Source organism: Mytilus trossulus, chromosome 3 (genome assembly GCF_036588685.1).
Source record: "Mytilus trossulus isolate FHL-02 chromosome 3, PNRI_Mtr1.1.1.hap1, whole genome shotgun sequence".
Lineage (NCBI taxonomy): Eukaryota > Metazoa > Mollusca > Bivalvia > Mytilida > Mytilidae > Mytilus > Mytilus trossulus.
Window position 1 is genome coordinate 423,577 of NC_086375.1, and position 17,338 is coordinate 440,914.

Sequence of the window (17,338 nt, forward strand, 5' to 3'; positions counted from 1 at the left end):
ATTAATTTCTAAGGTTTCTAGTTTCAGATTTCAATCAACGCAGTTTTTTTTTTTTTGAAAAAAAACTTTAACAAAGAGGATACTGACATCATTCATATGAAGAAAAAAATATACATACACACTTAATTCTTTTGGAGTGGAAACTGCTGTTGTCTTAATGTATCATGTATTCACCTCTTTTCCTAATTAAACACGAAGCAATGACAACTATGTCAATTTGTTTGGCAATTTGCCTTCGAAAAATAAGTGCCTCCTTAATGTTTCGAGTAATGTATATATAACACAAGGTAGGCACATTTTAACAAAGAATATCTTCTGGTTGACAGATTAAACTATTTTCAAAAGCTATCAACATGAAAGATCATACTCCGGTATTTATTATGTTTTGTTTTGTTGTTTTCATGATGCCATCGATAATTTCCGCAACACTGTATAACAATTCAGTGGGTAGTAGTGTCAGGATGCCCCTCGTTTCCAACGAATTGAAAGCGCCTCTTGTTGCTGACCTAGATGTGTCTGCTTTAAATACTCAACTGAAGGATTACATTGATGATAATATTGTTTCTACTTTTACGGACAAAATGGAAGACATGGTTAACAAAAAATTACTCGAACTTAAAAACGGTATGCTCAACGAATATTCTTCGAAGCTGGAAAAATCACATACCAGATGTGACCGAAAACTAGCAGAAATGCATTTAGAGTATGATAATAGATTTTCAGATTTATCAGAAAACCAAAGTGAAAATGTAACAAAGTTCATGGAAAATGTTCAAGGATGGCAAAATACTCTGATGCAATCAATGAATGAGTATTCGTCGAAGCTGGAAGAATCACATACCAGATATGAACAAAAACTAGCAGAGCTGTATTCAGAATATGACCATAGATTTTCAGATTTATCAGAAAACCAAAGTGAAAATGTTACCAAGTTCATGGAAAATGTTCAGGCTTGGCAAAATACTATGATACAATCTATGAACGAACAGGGTGGATATTTGCAGAAGTCAAAGATTGAATACGAGAATCAGGTATCCGAAATACTTGGAAATTATAGAGATCAGACATCCCATATAACGAAAGGTGCCATTAAAAATTTTACTGATCTTAAAACGGATATGGAAGAGTGGAAAACTGATATGGTGGCTGATCTCATTAAAGCAGTAACAATGAACTTAACACAATTTGAAACGCATATAAATAACGGTAAGTTTGAAAAGGTAAGGTAAGTTATATGTATGGGACACGCAAAATACTTAACTGGATCTATTGACATAAAATTTTGTAAGACCTTGTTAAAGGAAAAATAGGTGACTAGTTGGTTATATTCAGAGTTTAGTAAGTGGTATTTGTTTCAAGTTTCACTTTCAAAATAGTTCAAGAGTTTTGTTAAATAAGCTTATGTTTGTGTTAATTTGGGGTTTGAGCTACCTGCTTTGGTTGTCATGATACTTTTAAGGGATATTGCATAATATTGGCACTCGATAATACTACTACTGCTGGTAGACTCATCACAAGCTTAATGGTCAGTGCTCAGGTTCTGACATGACTTTCTTAATTTGTTTTCTACTACATAATGGAATTATTAAGACGAAGACATTCAAACATCTTCACTTAAACTTCAGATTGTAACCCGGAATTGTTTTCTCTCAAACAATTTATTACTTTTGAACAGCGTTATACTACGGTTGCATTAATTTGAGGGTGCAATAAACCTTTGGATCTCAGTATTTTTGATACTTTTACTGTATTATTTACAATTATGTTGATCGCATAAATCTACTTAATCTTATTTTCTATAAAAATTATTCTACCTATTACTTTAACTGTAAAGTGCCACATGAAGTGTGTCACTGATGGAATACCTGGAGTATCTGAGTTTAACACTGTTCTTTTCTTAATGAGGGAGTCTATTCAGTCGTTCGTTTCTGAGAAAAAAATTGTTGTTCTTATCGACGTTTTGTTGTTCCTGTTGACGTTTTGTCGCTCCACTCGTTATGGGGAAATAATTTAATCTTGGATATAACGCGTCTGCTGATTGGTTGACGTTATTTTGTTATCAGCCGATAGACATAATTTAGTCATTTAACCGTGACGTCATTCATGTTTTTTCATAGTTTTCGACGGTTTAAAATCGAATTTATAATTAAATTATAAGAAATGACTGTAATATTTTTTCCGTCTATTCCAGAAATAACATAAAAAAAAATGTGGTGCATACTGTTAAATAACACGCGTTATTCAGTGTGCGCCAAATTTGTTATGTTATTTCTTCATAGAAAGAAAAATATTACAGTCATTCCTTAGATAGAGAAGTTAAAAATTCAGTCTACACGAAATTTGTTTGATGAACAAATCTCATCATCTTATAACACTATGAAAAGTCAAAATAAAAAGAATTTTTCCAACTATGATTGAATTACAAAAGTTGTATCTTTAAAAGTTGTCTGATAATAAATGTTAATTCAAAATATGAACATACTCAAACTTCAAACGAATATTTTGTTCAATCTACCATAAATAAATGCGTCTTTTGCATTTTTAACTTCAAAATTCAACTGATGTAATGTGCCCTTAGTATAAAGATGGTTGTGCATTATGTGTTATTTTTACAAAAATTACCTAACTTCTTGATAAAATGTATCCTGTTGATCAACGATGACATTTTTTTCAACACATTTTCTTATCCCAGGCATAGATTACCTAAGCCGTATTTGGCACAACTTTTTTGAATTTTGGATCTTCTATGCTCTTCAAATTTGTACTTGTTTTGCTTTATAAATATTTTGATATGAGCATCACTGATTGGTCTAATGTAGACGCGCGTTTGGCGTACTAAATTATAATTATAAATTATATATACCTTTGATAACTATTTCTTTCATTTTTGCTAATGACAATTTGAAAGATCATTGAACAGGAATTCAATTCACAACCTCAAGGCAATATCAATAAATCAAGATGACTTTAAAACTTTCATTGAGAAGTTTCTATAGTGTGTATCAATACTTTTTTATCACAAAATCCATACAAGAAATCATTATACAAGCACCTGAGATCGCCCCTAGTTTTTGGTGGGAATCGTGTTGTTTATTCTTTAGTTTTCTATGTTGTGTCATGTGTACTATTTTTTGTCTGATTTTTTTTTTATTTTTAGCCATGGCGTTGTCAGTTTGTTTTAGATTTATGAGTTTGACTGTCCCTTTGGTATCTTTCGTCCCTCTTTTATAAGTGAATTTAAGTCAAAATTGTACAAGCACTTTTTGAAAAATAGAAGTATAATTTGTGCAATTTTTTGGTACAAAATGATAACTTGTACACAACATATATATAAACGACCATTATTAACTGTCAACATATTGCAACACTATGGTAACATGGATAAAGGCTTAGTTCATGATATTAATTTTGTAACAAAAAATTAAAATTCACAATATTCACAACTTGAAATTATTTGATAATATTTGATCACTTTATGACATTCATTATAAAAGTATATCAATTTATTGAAGAACTAAATTGTTTTATCTTAACAACTATTGAAGGTCAAAAACCAATAAAAAACGTCTTACATTTTATTTTATTCTTTGAAATAAAACTAAGAATATGTTACCCTTTCGAAAAAGTTTGAACATTTTTAAACTTGCAACTTTTGGGTTTTTTCAACAATCTAGTATTGAAATGTGTGTCCTGATAAAAAACTTATATCAGCAGTATTTTATTGCACAAACTCAACAAAACTTAAAAAGTATTTATACTATAGAAAATCTTATGTTCTAGTCAGTTCGACCGTGACTTCGGTCGGGATAGCTCCGAAACTTGTAACAACAAATTAAAGATAGGATTATTTTGTTGTTAAAGGGTTGCAGTTATATTCAATAAAAGAAAGGCATTGTGATTGGTGGTGTACCTGCCAAAAGGATTTTTTTAACATTTATTGTCTATTCTAACTGTTTGTTTTCAGCTACAATGATGATTTTTAAAACAATACACGCGTCTATCAATATATGTTAAGCCTTTCTAGTGAAGGTAAACAAAACAAAAATGCTTCTATCATATCAATCTTAAAAGTGTTATTTTCATATTTTATCTTTCCGTCTATCAGTTGATAAACACTTACTGTATGAACATTTTTTCTTTATACAGTTATTCGTGAGTGCTCAGATAATTCCAAGCTTGTAGGTGTCTATCGTATTTCACCCGACGATTCACATGTGTTTAACGTGAGTTGTGAGGCAGGAGGGTGGACGGTTAGTATATTATATAAACATGTTGTTTAAGAACATTTGCACAAGAAAAGAATATATAAAAAAAATATACAGCTTTAAAATATATGAATATTAAAAAGAAGGCGTTGAACTCCGTTGAACAGTTACACCTATCTATGAGCACAATCTCAATTTACAATTTCCATAAACTAAATACTCGATAATATAGGTCTATTTTCCTTAGAACTAAGAAACAGCAAACACGGCTGCCTTCGTCTCAGTTTCAGACTTACGAGTATACTTCGACTTCTCAGTACCAGAATCTATGACAAACGAAACGATATTGAAATTTCCTTTCCTTAGTAGCAATGTACAAACTTCACCTGCATATGTGATATACATGTTTCCAACTTATTTGGTATTCAAGAGCTTACAGCTTCTACTCAGACTTTGTTGAAACGTCACCAGTGTATGTGCAGATAATTGATGAATCAGGGGTATATCAAAGAACGTCTCGTTCATAAAAAAAATCATCGGAAGATACCAATATCTTGCTGAAACAAATTCGTTTCAACTTCAGAAAAAATACACGATGTTCTTCAAGTATAGAACATGGATACTGACTTTGTCTTATATCCTAATAATATATTATAGAACTCTTTTTATTGTCTTTATGATTATAATTTTACTGTTTGATCTCTTTGATCAATTTGACGTTTCACTTATACATCCCGGTTTGGTGTTATTGTTATGTGGTACAATTTTTGTATTCTTGTCATTCAGTTTTGCTTATGTGCTTGGGTCAATATACAAAAAGTCAGTAGTGGTCTAATTACCAATGAAACAACTCTTCACTATAAACCGCATTACACAGACATTAACAGACATTAACAGCTATAGGTCATCGTATGGCCTTCAAAAATTGGCAGAGCCCATACCGTATATTCATCTATAAGTGTCTAAAATTATATGGGTTTTTTAATGATATGGTAAACATCGGATTTCTTGTCTTTCATTTTTGCTAATGTGCTTTGTTATAAATTTAGGTCTATTCATCTGTAAAATACATAAGATTGAAATATTTTCCAAATTTTGCTCTGGAAATATATTTTGATCATAAACAAGCTTCTCATAAATTTCCTAAATTACCATGAAGGTTTGAAAAATATAATGATGTATAAAAAATAATTTAACCATAGATTGATCCTAAATGTTGCTGCTGCCGTTGACAAAATTTATGATTGCTTTTACTCGCTTTCGAGCATAAATGTCGTAGACTTAACAAAAATTTAAATATATAATTAGATACAGCATATTATCCACCATTTTCAATATAAGAAAAAACGCATGTATCAAGTCAGGAGATTGACAGTTGTTATTCATTCGTTTTATTGTTGAAGTTTTGTCTTTATTTGATAATGATTTATCGAATTTGAATTTTCGGTGTTTAGTTATTTTATCCTTTTTTTTAAAAGAACCCTAATTCTTCAATATGTGATTATATCGAACAAAGTTTCAGTTTGGACCTTTTGATCTCAAGATGGAAAGCTTGAACAGACGAGAAACGGATGAACAAAATGTTTTCCGTTTATCCGTTGGGGCCAGTTGGTGTACTGACCATATAAAACATACTCGTGACGAATGGCTAACGGAAACACACATGATATGTAAAGAACGGAAACGTAAATAAAACGGATAAAACAGATGTAGAACTTACATCCAACGAACGAGAAACGCATAAAACGGACACCTTACGTAAGCGTATTGGATAAAACGGATGAACAACATAAGCAGAAAATTAAAGGCAGCAATGTTGTTACATTTAAATCACATAAACATGACCTTAAAATAATTAAAAACTTTCAATGTAACAGGTTTTAGTTATGGTCCATTGGATGTTTGGTGTGTACGGATTGATAATTTAGTCTTAGAAGCATGCTTTTTACTTGGTTGTTAGAGGCTTTGAACTATCTATTGTAGTTATCGTTTCGGTGATAGCTTAATCTTTTGATATGATTCCTTGCACACAACCTCAAAGACTATCTAATAACTGTTATCGTTTATCTTTTATAACTCCTTTCAAGTAAAACTGTATTTGTGACGGTTAATATTTTATTAATGTTTTTAATTCATAGGTCATTCAAAAGCGTTTCAATGGAGTCACAGAATTCTACAGAAACTGGCAAGACTACGAAGATGGATTTGGTGACTTAAATGAGGAATTTTGGTTAGGTAAGCTCCTTCATTTATATTCACAAGTTGAGAGTAGTAAAAATATAAAATTAAATGATTATCAGTCTATTCTGGTGATTTCAATGATTAACGGGGTAACCATCGGCAGGAGGAAATATCAAAAATAGAATAAATCTATAACCGATTATTCTTCCTTTTTTTCAATTCCAATAAATTCGTTTTAAGTGTTTATTTGATTAATAACAAACTATACTCTATTCAAATGATCATCTGGTACTTTTTCGGACCAATAATACAGTATGGATTTATCCAAAGTTTACGTCAATTAATTAGCAAGAAGATTTTGATGTCTGTCAGTTGGGGGCATAATTTAAACATTAGCTATTAAACCAAGAGTTCCAAATGGTAAAATTAAAAGCATCCCTTCCTAAATTTTACGGACGCCATAACGAGTTGGTTGACCGTTATGGAATAACGGCCGTTTCAAAAATGATATCGGATACGTTCCTTACGTCGTAACTGCAACCCCCTTCCCTTTCATGAATGTGACCTACCGAATTATACTATTTACCGGATTTGTTATCACATAAGCAACACGACGGGTGTCACATGTGGAGCAGGATCTACTTACCCTTCCGGAGCATCTGATATCTCCCCTAGTTTTTGGTGGAGTTCGTGTTGTTTATTCTTTATTTTTTTATATTGTGTCATGTGTAATATTGTTTGTCTTTTTGTCTTTTTGAGTTTGACTGTCCCTTTGGTATCTTTCGTCCCTCATTTATTTGTAAAGTTATGTTAAACAAACAAACATTAAACGATTGTAAATTCATCAAATAGTTCTTCATTTTATTTAAACTTAATAATGAGTCGACGAAAATGTATCAATGCAAAAAATCAATATCCAAGTCTTGGTCATATTTCAACAGAAATGCTGATACACAAATTAAGTAATGCAAACTTCAAGTATACTAGTTGTTCCAGTAAAATGCAAACATGAACAATACATAACGCTATAGAAAAGTGTGTAACGAGAAACTTTAATTCATCAAATGAAAAAAAATGTACATTGGCAATAAAGAACAATACATATATGAGGATGTGATATTTGGAATGCCACTGTAAAATAGTTATATTTGATAGGGCATATATTTAGCTTTGCAACAAGCAAACTATGGACTCTTCAATGAGCTCCGCAAGATCTATTCATGTGCGGAGAGATTTTCCTGGTGATCGGCACGTAAAATGTCAAAGGAGTAGGTCCTGTAAGGGCCAATTTGGCCTCAGATTTCAGTTTCATCTAACGAAAGATTTGAGACAATTTTTAAACACTCAAGTATCTATTTCAATTGATTCAATTAGTTTATGGGACATATTTTTACTGATTAGGTGATTAAAAAGCCTCCGATTGAAGCTTATATACGAAAAATCTATAAAATATGCAAATATAGTCACTTTTCAGATGTTTTTTGTCAAAAATGAAAGTGGCCGCATCCGTGTTCATCCTCAACCTTTATATATGTTATGTATTATCATAAAATGCAACTTACATTTCAATATGATGAATGAACACGAATATGGCCACTTTCAATTAAGACGGAAACCGTTTAAAATTGAACTGAAATGATAAAATATGAAGAAGATTTCAGTAATCAAGCATGAATTAATGATGTTAGTACCCGATATATGTGCATTGTATTGTAAAACAACAGCCCATATTTGTGTAGCAGAAACATTCTACTGTCCAATAAATAGCTAAAAGATTACATTTTCACAATTTTATAAAACTGCTATATTTTGGGGCCAAAATTGGGTCTTACTGAACCTACTCCTTCAACAACAATAGTGTATTCATAAAGATTTAGAACAAAACGTGTTGGTTGTGCTTAACTTTAATAGCAGTTATGGTTCTAGTATACTTTTTCAATGAATCTAATCGCATAATTGCAGGAAATAAGTATATAGCCATGCTGACATCACAAGGAAATCATGAACTGAGGATTGACCTGGAAGACTGGAATGGTCTACAGAGATACGCTCTTTTTGAAAGTTTTAAAGTCGGCGATCAATCTACAAATTACAAACTGACTGTTAGTGGCTATTCGGGAAATGCAGGTAACTTTTAAATAATGCTGTTAGTGCAAGGCAGAAAAAATAAATTCAAGATACATGCACGAGATAATAGTTCTGAGGTACTTTATATATTTTATATAATGCAACCTTCATCCGCCTTTGTCTTGACTGTTAACATTTGAAACATTTGCGGGAACCTGACATTACAATAACATCGTCGGAGAATTCCAAGTTTTGTGATCTTTTCATTGCAAGCACTTAAAGAATTGAGCAGCACCGTGCAAAATGAAATGACCAACTTGATGTAGGAAGTCCTGTCTCGTAATCATTATATATATATTTCTTGAAGTCTCACGGTATTTGTGCATAAAGCATTTCGGGTTTCATAGTGATGTTTTCATTTTGAATCACCTTGTATACATATTGTGTAATTATTATACTTAATTTATTCTTTATCAAGAAAGTCTTTTTGTCATAATGTGTTACTATACTGTATGTACTATGAGCTACACAAACCTTTTTTCATCAGCATTGTTTAAATTTCTTAAGTCAATTATATTGTATATCTGTGATGAGGGTTTACATAGTTTCAGCAACTCGACGGGTGCCATGTGTTGAGTAGGATCTGCTTAACCTTCCGGAGAACCGGAGATCACCCCTAGTTTTTGGTGGGTTCGTGTTGTTTATTCTTTAGTTTTCTATGTTGTGTCCTGTGTACTCTTGTTTGTCTGTATGTCCTTTTCAGTTTTTGCCATGCCGTTGTCTGCTGGTTCCCGGTTTTTGTATTGTTTACCAATAATGTATGTTTTGGTTGCTCATCTAATTTCCTCAATATAACGGACAGGTTTTTTTCCAAGCGTTCTGTTGATTGAAACAGTCGAATGTTTTATGGACTTCACCGTTTCTGGATTTACCTTTGAGTTTGGTATTTTTGTTAATAACTTATTTTCATGTAGAACCCCTGAAAAAATTAACAAGTTTTTTTTTCCTTCACCCTTCCTTCCCCATTCTAATTTGATCAAAACAAGATATGTATTCAATGCTAAAGGAGCACGTGTTTACCTATTGGCATTGATTTACTCTCATGATAACAAAAAGTGTGAGGAAATTACGCAAAATCCTAATGTATTGTTGAAATGGAAGAACGTATCTAAAAATGGCTGGTTAATGATAATAAAGTTTTGTGTGATCAGGGTTTTAGTTTATTACTACAAATTACATATTCGTTCAGTTCCGTGTTGAAGGCCGTACCTTGACGCATCATAGTTTACTGTAAATTTATAAATTGATCCTAGGATGGAGAGTTGTCTTATTGGCACTAATACCACATCTTTCTATATCTAGTGACTTCGATATTGAATTCAACGTTTATTCTACCTCAGAAATACATTATCTTAGCTGTATTTGGCAAACCTTTTATGAGTTTCCTTACTCAATGCTCTTCAACTTCGTATTTTATTTTGCCTTTTCAACAATTTTTTATTCGAGCGTCACTGACGATCCTTTTGTAGACGAAATGCTCGTCTAGCGTAAATATAAAATTTTAAATCTGGTGTCTGTGATGAGTTTATTATGATGTACCTCTCTCTATCATTAAGTGTTCCTATCTAAATGTCAATACATCTGCATGTTTTGGTAAAAGGGATGAACTGATATGTCATATTGAGTGTCCCTTCACCATCTAAGATGACATAATTATGATTCATCATACCAGTCTATAATTATTTAATTACACCGCTTATCATTATATGAAAGATGAATCGTGACTGCCATTTGTTTAATGAATCATTTATAAGACGATGCAATAAACTTCTTATATCTTCAGAATACAGCAAACTTCAACCACCAACAGCCCTACTTCTTTGAAAATAAAATAAATGAAGTTTGGTAAAACTAGCTTGATGTGTGTACAAATGTTCCTTTTACTTATCGTATTAATAACAACCAAAAACGCTAAAAAATAGAAATATATATGTTCTGACTATAATAGTTGTATGTTTGCCTTTTGATTTTGGTCTTTCCTTTTTGAATTTTCCTCGGAGTTCAGTATTTTTATGTTTTTACTTTTTGATAAATGAAAAGTTATTAATTTGTATTCTATTTCAGGTGATAGTATGACGTATCACAACAATATGCCCTTTTCTACTTACGACCGTGATAACGATAGATCTAGTTTGAACTGTGCCGCTCACAATACATTGAAAGGTGCATGGTGGTTTAACGCTTGCTGGAGGTCTAGTTTGAACGGAAAATATTCCAAAACCATGTCAGCAGGTGGAATAAAGTACATGAATTGGAAATCTAATGAAACTCTGAAAAAATCTTCAATGATGATCAAAAGAACTTGAAAATAAACATTTATTATAAACTATGTCAGTGGGTTTAAATTTCTGCAAGTCTAACTTCTTTTTTAACACTAATTGGTGTTAAGAATTTTTCATTATGATTAATACAAGTATATTTTATAAACACATTTAGAATTAGGATTCAGAAACACGCATTATATTAATATGTCACCTTAAATATTTATAAATCGTAATAATTAACAAAATCCCATGAGAAATAGTTTTGTTTGACAACCATCGGGAAAACAAATATAAACAAAATAGATATATAATACACGTATATGTTTGTTGTTTTTATTCGAAAATTAATCCCAATGCTTGAAAATTTAGTTATTATAATCTAAATCATTGTGTCTAATTTCTTGAAGAAATCGACATAGCTGAAACGCGGACCGCGAAGAGGAACCTAGAATGAAATATTCATATTACCGCTTGCTCCACATGGAAGTGAGGCAACAGGAGACTTTATTTGTACAATAGTTGGCTAATTGCAATATAAAAAAAAGATAGTTAAAGTCCCAAATTATACAACAAAAACTCAAAGAATGATAATAGATGAAAACCTTCCAAAATCACTAGATCACTGGTTCCTGGTTTGAAAGGGAATAAACACAATGTGGAAGGGGTTATGCATTTTTGTGATTGCTCCTAACCACGGACAATGACCTAACAAGTTATCATAATATTCAACCATATAAATCAGATCGAAACGAAGCACACAACACAAAACAAAATAAACAAAAACAAAAAGTACTCATGTAAAAGTACTATCTTAATTAAAAGCCGGTTCAAAGTACACGCATAGCGAAAAAAAATGCCCGCTATGCAAATTAGCAAATTACCCCAAATTTTGCCATATGTAGAAACAACTATTGAATAAGATCAAAAGATTTAGAAAAATAATGAGGCTGATTCTCTCAACGCAAGACACGGGTCACATTTGTAAAGGACTGTAAACAAGTTAAGACCACATTTTAGACTTTGTACATAGATAGGCAACTATGGTAATTCCGAACTAAATTGGTAGCTATAATTTAGCCTGTAAATAAGACCTTGATTGTTTCAAGTTACAAACAAATCAGAATATGAAAATATAAAGTACATCTAAGTACAGGACCAACTTTAACGAAGAAAATAGACGGACGTTGGTACTCAGTATGATATATTATCGATTTAGTGTGTTAATAAACGGCTGTTCCGATATTGAAAATTATTTAAACATGTGTAGAATGATACCTCGCGATGTGATTGACTGAAGCACAGGCACTTGCTTCTATACATGGGAAGATTGAACATCAATAAAAATAGAAGAAGGTGACTAACGAAATCGCTTTTGGGTCACTACCTTGAAAAAGTAAGGATGTCTTTCATCCCAGTAATAGATTACCGTAACCGTACATGTATTTGGCACATCGTCTTTGAATTTTGGGTCCTCAATGCTCTTCAACTTTGTATTTGTTTGGATTTACAACTATTAAAAGAATAATAATAGCGGTGCTATTAGTATATAGATAAGCCATACTCTTTCCTGATAGCGGTATTTGGAATAGGAATCTTTAGCATTTACTTTATAAAACTAAGAATGGAAATCGGGAATATGTAAAAGAGACAACAACCCGACCATAGAAAAAATAACAACAGAAGGTCACCAACAGGTCTTCAATGCGGCTAGGAATTTTCGCACCCGGATGCGTCCTTCAGCTGGTCCCCAAACAAATATATATACCAGTTCAGTGATAATGAATGCCATACTTAACTTCAAATTGTACACAAGAAACTAAAATTAATAAAAATACAAGACTAACAAAGGCCAGAGGCTCCTGACTTGGGACAAGTGAAAAATGCGGCGAGGTAACACATGTTTATGGGATCTCAACCCACACACAGCCCCTATACCTCAAGCCAATGTAGAAAAATAAACGCATAACAATACGCACATTAAAATTCAGTTTAAGAGAAGTCCGAGTCTGATGTCCGAAGAGGTAACCAAACAAAATAAACAAAACGACAATAATACATAAATATCCACAGACTACTAACAGTTAACTGACATGCCAGCTCCAGTCTTCAATTAAACTGACTGAAAGATTATGTCTTCGTCATATGAATATCAGGCACAATCATTCCCGTTAGGTTTTTTTTATCTTACCTTCTATAGAATTCTAGGAATATGATTGGTTAAAAGCGACCTCGTGGAGACCGTGTATATTCTTTATTAGGTTAGTAGGGAGGCGGGGCTTATTTCAATACACGGTTAGTAGTGGATTTACGACCTAGGCACTTTTTGATTATTTAAAAGTATTGAAAGTTCTGTTTAATATCGTTATATGAAGGTTGTTGACAATATAAGTTACATAGTGTGTTAGTGACCTAATATGATATATACAGGGTCATACCATCAAAACATATATGGGAAGAACATAATTAACCCGTGTCATGCAAACAACTGTTTTTTTAATATTTGTGTTTAGTTTCGATGCAAAGACCCTATAAGTGAATTAATATTAACACCAAAATATACGATCTTTAATGACCTGACAACAGTATCGTAACTATATCCCTTCTTAATCATTCTATTTAAAGATTTTGTTAGCTTCTGAAGAGAATACTGACATTTTTGTGCTTAATAAAGAATATTTCCATAAAAAATTGGATGTGACCTATAATACGATTGTTCTGATTTCAACAATATTGTATACCCTATAATATATATCGACAGAGTTATCGGTCCTGAATAGGACTGATATAGTTGGGTATACCAGACAAAACTATTTATATAGTTAAAAATATCATCATAATCAAATTCTTCCATTACTGTTACAGTAGTAATGCAACGATATGTCTACCTTTACTTTTAATTTAATTTTAATTTATATTTGTACTGAGATCTGAAAACAACTCACTTTTAATGTATTTCACTTACATTGTACCTTATTTAAATAAGGGACGACATAAAAATTCAATGTAGGATACAAAAAACTTAATTCACATAGTTTTATCACTGCCCCCCCCCCCCCTCTTCTTAACTTAAATTTGGAAAAATTGTTTCACCTATATGGATATATACAAATATAGTCCCTAGTGTTGACAGTGGGTTACTTGCCATTGATTTTTATACCCCTTCCAAATTTTTTTTTCTGCATGTTTAATGCCTCAAATTGCAAGTAGGGGATGAAATTAGAGTCACTGTAAAAAAAAATGGGTCCAGAATTTTAAAGGAAAGTAGTGATTTAGTCCAGATGAAAATTAGCACTTGGGAAGCTGTCAAAAGATTTCAAGACGCCCTAAACATGAAATTGTCCATATTTTGAGTTAGTGACGATAAAGTTTTCTATAATTTTGATATAATTTGTCTCAAAGTAGTACAACACACTGTAAAAGTTTCTTTGAGAAAGCGCAGGTGGGATTTTTTTTTTATTTTCATTTATGTTCTAAAAGAAATGCACTACGAAATAATTGTGTTCTCGGACCAAATGATGTAGAATATACTGACTTATATAGGTCATTGTACACAGACATTTTTTTTCTCATGTTAATTTCACATATATATCATACGCTAAAACAGCGCTGGTCCACCAAATTGCTCTTATGAATACGAATACACTTCGGGAATTGAAGAACGTCTCTGATTATGATGAGTTTTTTTGTGGGATAATAACGCTAAAGAACACTGAACAAAACGACACGATCAATTTCAATGTATATCAGTTTTATGTTTTATAAATGAAAATTACTGAAATACTTCTATTTACTTATTTCAGGAGATGGTATGGCGTATCATAATAATATGCCTTTCTCCACTTACGATCGTGATAACGATGCAAGACATGGTTTTAACTGTGCAGCTGCTAAAGACTTGAAAGGTGCGTGGTGGTATAACGGATGTTATAGTTCCAGTTTGAATGGGAAATATACAAATGAATATCATTCAGGAGGAATAAAGTACTTGACATGGGGACTATCGCAAACTCTCAAAGAGTCTTCTATGATGATCAGAAGGATTTAGTTCTAAATAAACATCAATAATAATCTAAATGTATTCGAGTTTCTTTCACCAGCTTACTGCTGTTTATTACATTTCATAACAACGGCTTAGGTGTTGGTTAAAACAGATACACATCATGTTCAATTGACCCTGTGACGGATTTCTCTTGTAAAGAAATAGTTATCTAGCTTATCCTTTAATATTTTCCTAAACTCTTAATCAAGACACTTTTTAACGACTTGTATGTGTATGATGATTTCCTCTTTGACCATACAAGACGAAGTTCTCATACAGAATAAATCACATTTAATTAAATAAACGATATGTATTTATGACAAAACTAGACTCATAGTAATGTATGAAATACATAGAGATAACAAAAAATACAAACAAATTCAAACAAAACAATTAACATCCATATTATGCTTATACTATGAAACTAATTATAACATTTTACAACCTAAGACAACCACTGGATTGGTGGCGCCTGGCTTGAAACGGGCATACATGTAACAAGAATATACATATGGATGGACTAATCATAATTGTAAGAGCTTTACCTTGCTCCTGACATTGGACGATAGTGTTACAACACAGCATACTGTGGATTCATTTATATTTGTGGGTACCAATTATCGTGGATTGAAGTAAACTTGTGCTTTCGTGGATATCAATTTCGTTGTATTGTCAAAGTCTACAATTTCTTTTGAAAATTTAATTTCGTGGTTCCCCTGTTCAAACGAAATCCACGAAAATTATCCATGGAATAATAATGAACACAAGTAACAGTTAACCATACAAATCAGTTGAAAAGGGTTCAAATATGACCCGTCAAATCGGTTTCTGGTTTAAGCAGAACAAAAGTAAAATCACAAAAATGCTGCACTCCGAGAAATTCAAAACGGAAAGTTCTCATTTCCGTTTTAAGTCCTCGGAGTTCAGTATTTTTTGGGATTTTACTTTTTTTTCTGTCACTTACAATCGGGGTAAAATAGTTGAATATAAATGCCCAACCCATGGTTAAATGAAAAACAAATAAACGGCTTGTTATCACTTAACCATGGGTTGGGCATTTATATTTGAATTATACCCTCGCTCGCTAACGCTCAGGGTAAATTGATCGAATATAAATGCCAAACCCCTACTTAAATGAAAGCAAACATACGGCTGACATGAATTATTTCTTAAATAAAAAAATAAAGGATTGAAATATTTTAAGTCCTGTTGCTCCTTTCATAACAATTCTTAGTATATAGAGTCGCGTGATAGAGACGTCAGAAAATGTAAACGTCACACAGGAAAAAATTTAATTATTTTTGTCGTTCAAAGTATTTTCAAAAAAATAATTTTACCTGGGGACCGGTGGTATATAGGGTTGAAAAATCATGATTTTTTAGAACTAATTTCAGAGAAAGCCGGAGATTTCAAATTATCCAGAAGTTCTTTAGAATTTTCCAGAATCCACTTATTGTTATTTATTATTATTATAACTACGCGAGTAAAATAATTGTGTCGTTCAAAGTATTTTCAAAATGACAGTTATAAAACAATAACATAATGCCTGGATCTTTGAAGCACAGAGCCACGTCATATGTACCAAAGAAAAGAAACACAAAAAGTCACATGTACAAAACACACCAGCAAAAATGAAAGATAATACACACACATTGACGGGTTGTATATGTACCGAGACAAGCCAAATGGATAACACAGAAAACATACTAAACAGTAAAAGTAATATTAATAAGGTCTTTGTTCCTTCCGATTAACCTTTTTAGACAAAAGACGAGACTTTCTTTAGCATAACCCTTAAATTTCCTTAAATAATATATAGATATAGAAATGGCCAGTGACCACCCTTATATTGTTAAACACTGTGCTTTGTTTTTGTTGTATTCTTGTACTTGTCTTAATAAATATTTTTGGGTTTATTTTTTTATTTTTTTATAACATTGTGTCTTAATCATATTAAATCACTTGTAATCATTTGTATGTAATTAATGTTGATTGTTCTGCTCCTTGTGGGCGCTTTAATTAGCAATAAAATATATTTGAATTTGAATTTTACCCCTGGTTAATCAACATTCTACTCTAACACTGGTGACGTTTTACAAAATCTGAGTACTAGGTGCAAGCTCTTGAATATCGAATAAGTTTGGAAATGAATACCATAATGCAGGTGAGATTGAAAAATTACTACTAAGGTGGAGGAAATTGATGATTTCTAATTTAAAATCGTCTTGTTTGTCATACATTATGGTACTGAGTTGATCGTGTATATGAACTTCAAGGTCTAAAAATGAGACAGAAGAAGCCGTATCTGTTGTATCTAATCTTTAATTTCTAGTTCTGGGGGATAAATTAATGGAACCCATTCAGACAAGTTCGGTTTGTTAATGGAAAGAACATCATCAATATATCTGAAAGAGAAACTAAATAACCTGGCTTCTATAATCTTCTTCCAATCGGGCAGTGGAAACTACAGGAGACCATTTGCAAAAAGTATTTATAATTTTCTTACATCTATATAACCTTCA

General features: G+C 31.9%; 1 protein-coding gene across 1 annotated transcript; it reads left to right on the forward strand.

Moving 5' to 3' along the window:
- The first annotated feature begins 272 nt into the window (after window positions 1-272).
- Window positions 273-14,822, forward strand: LOC134709694 (angiopoietin-related protein 7-like). Its single transcript, XM_063569844.1, has 6 exons — window positions 273-1,206; window positions 4,147-4,250; window positions 6,344-6,440; window positions 8,349-8,513; window positions 10,578-10,745; window positions 14,578-14,822. The coding sequence occupies exons 1-6, from the start codon at window positions 354-356 to the stop codon at window positions 14,820-14,822; spliced, it is 1,632 nt and encodes a 543-aa protein (XP_063425914.1). The 5' UTR covers window positions 273-353.
- Window positions 14,823-17,338: the final 2,516 nt, after the last annotated feature.

Bases quoted from the DNA above. Each gene is read 5' to 3' on its own strand.
- LOC134709694 (XM_063569844.1), top strand. From the start codon at position 354: ATGAAAGATCATACTCCGGTATTTATTATGTTTTGTTTTGTTGTTTTC. The intron at 8,514-10,577 runs GTAACTTTTAAA...ATTCTATTTCAG, and splicing joins TGGCTATTCGGGAAATGCAG to GTGATAGTATGACGTATCAC. The intron at 10,746-14,577 runs GTGGAATAAAGT...TACTTATTTCAG, and splicing joins TTCCAAAACCATGTCAGCAG to GAGATGGTATGGCGTATCAT.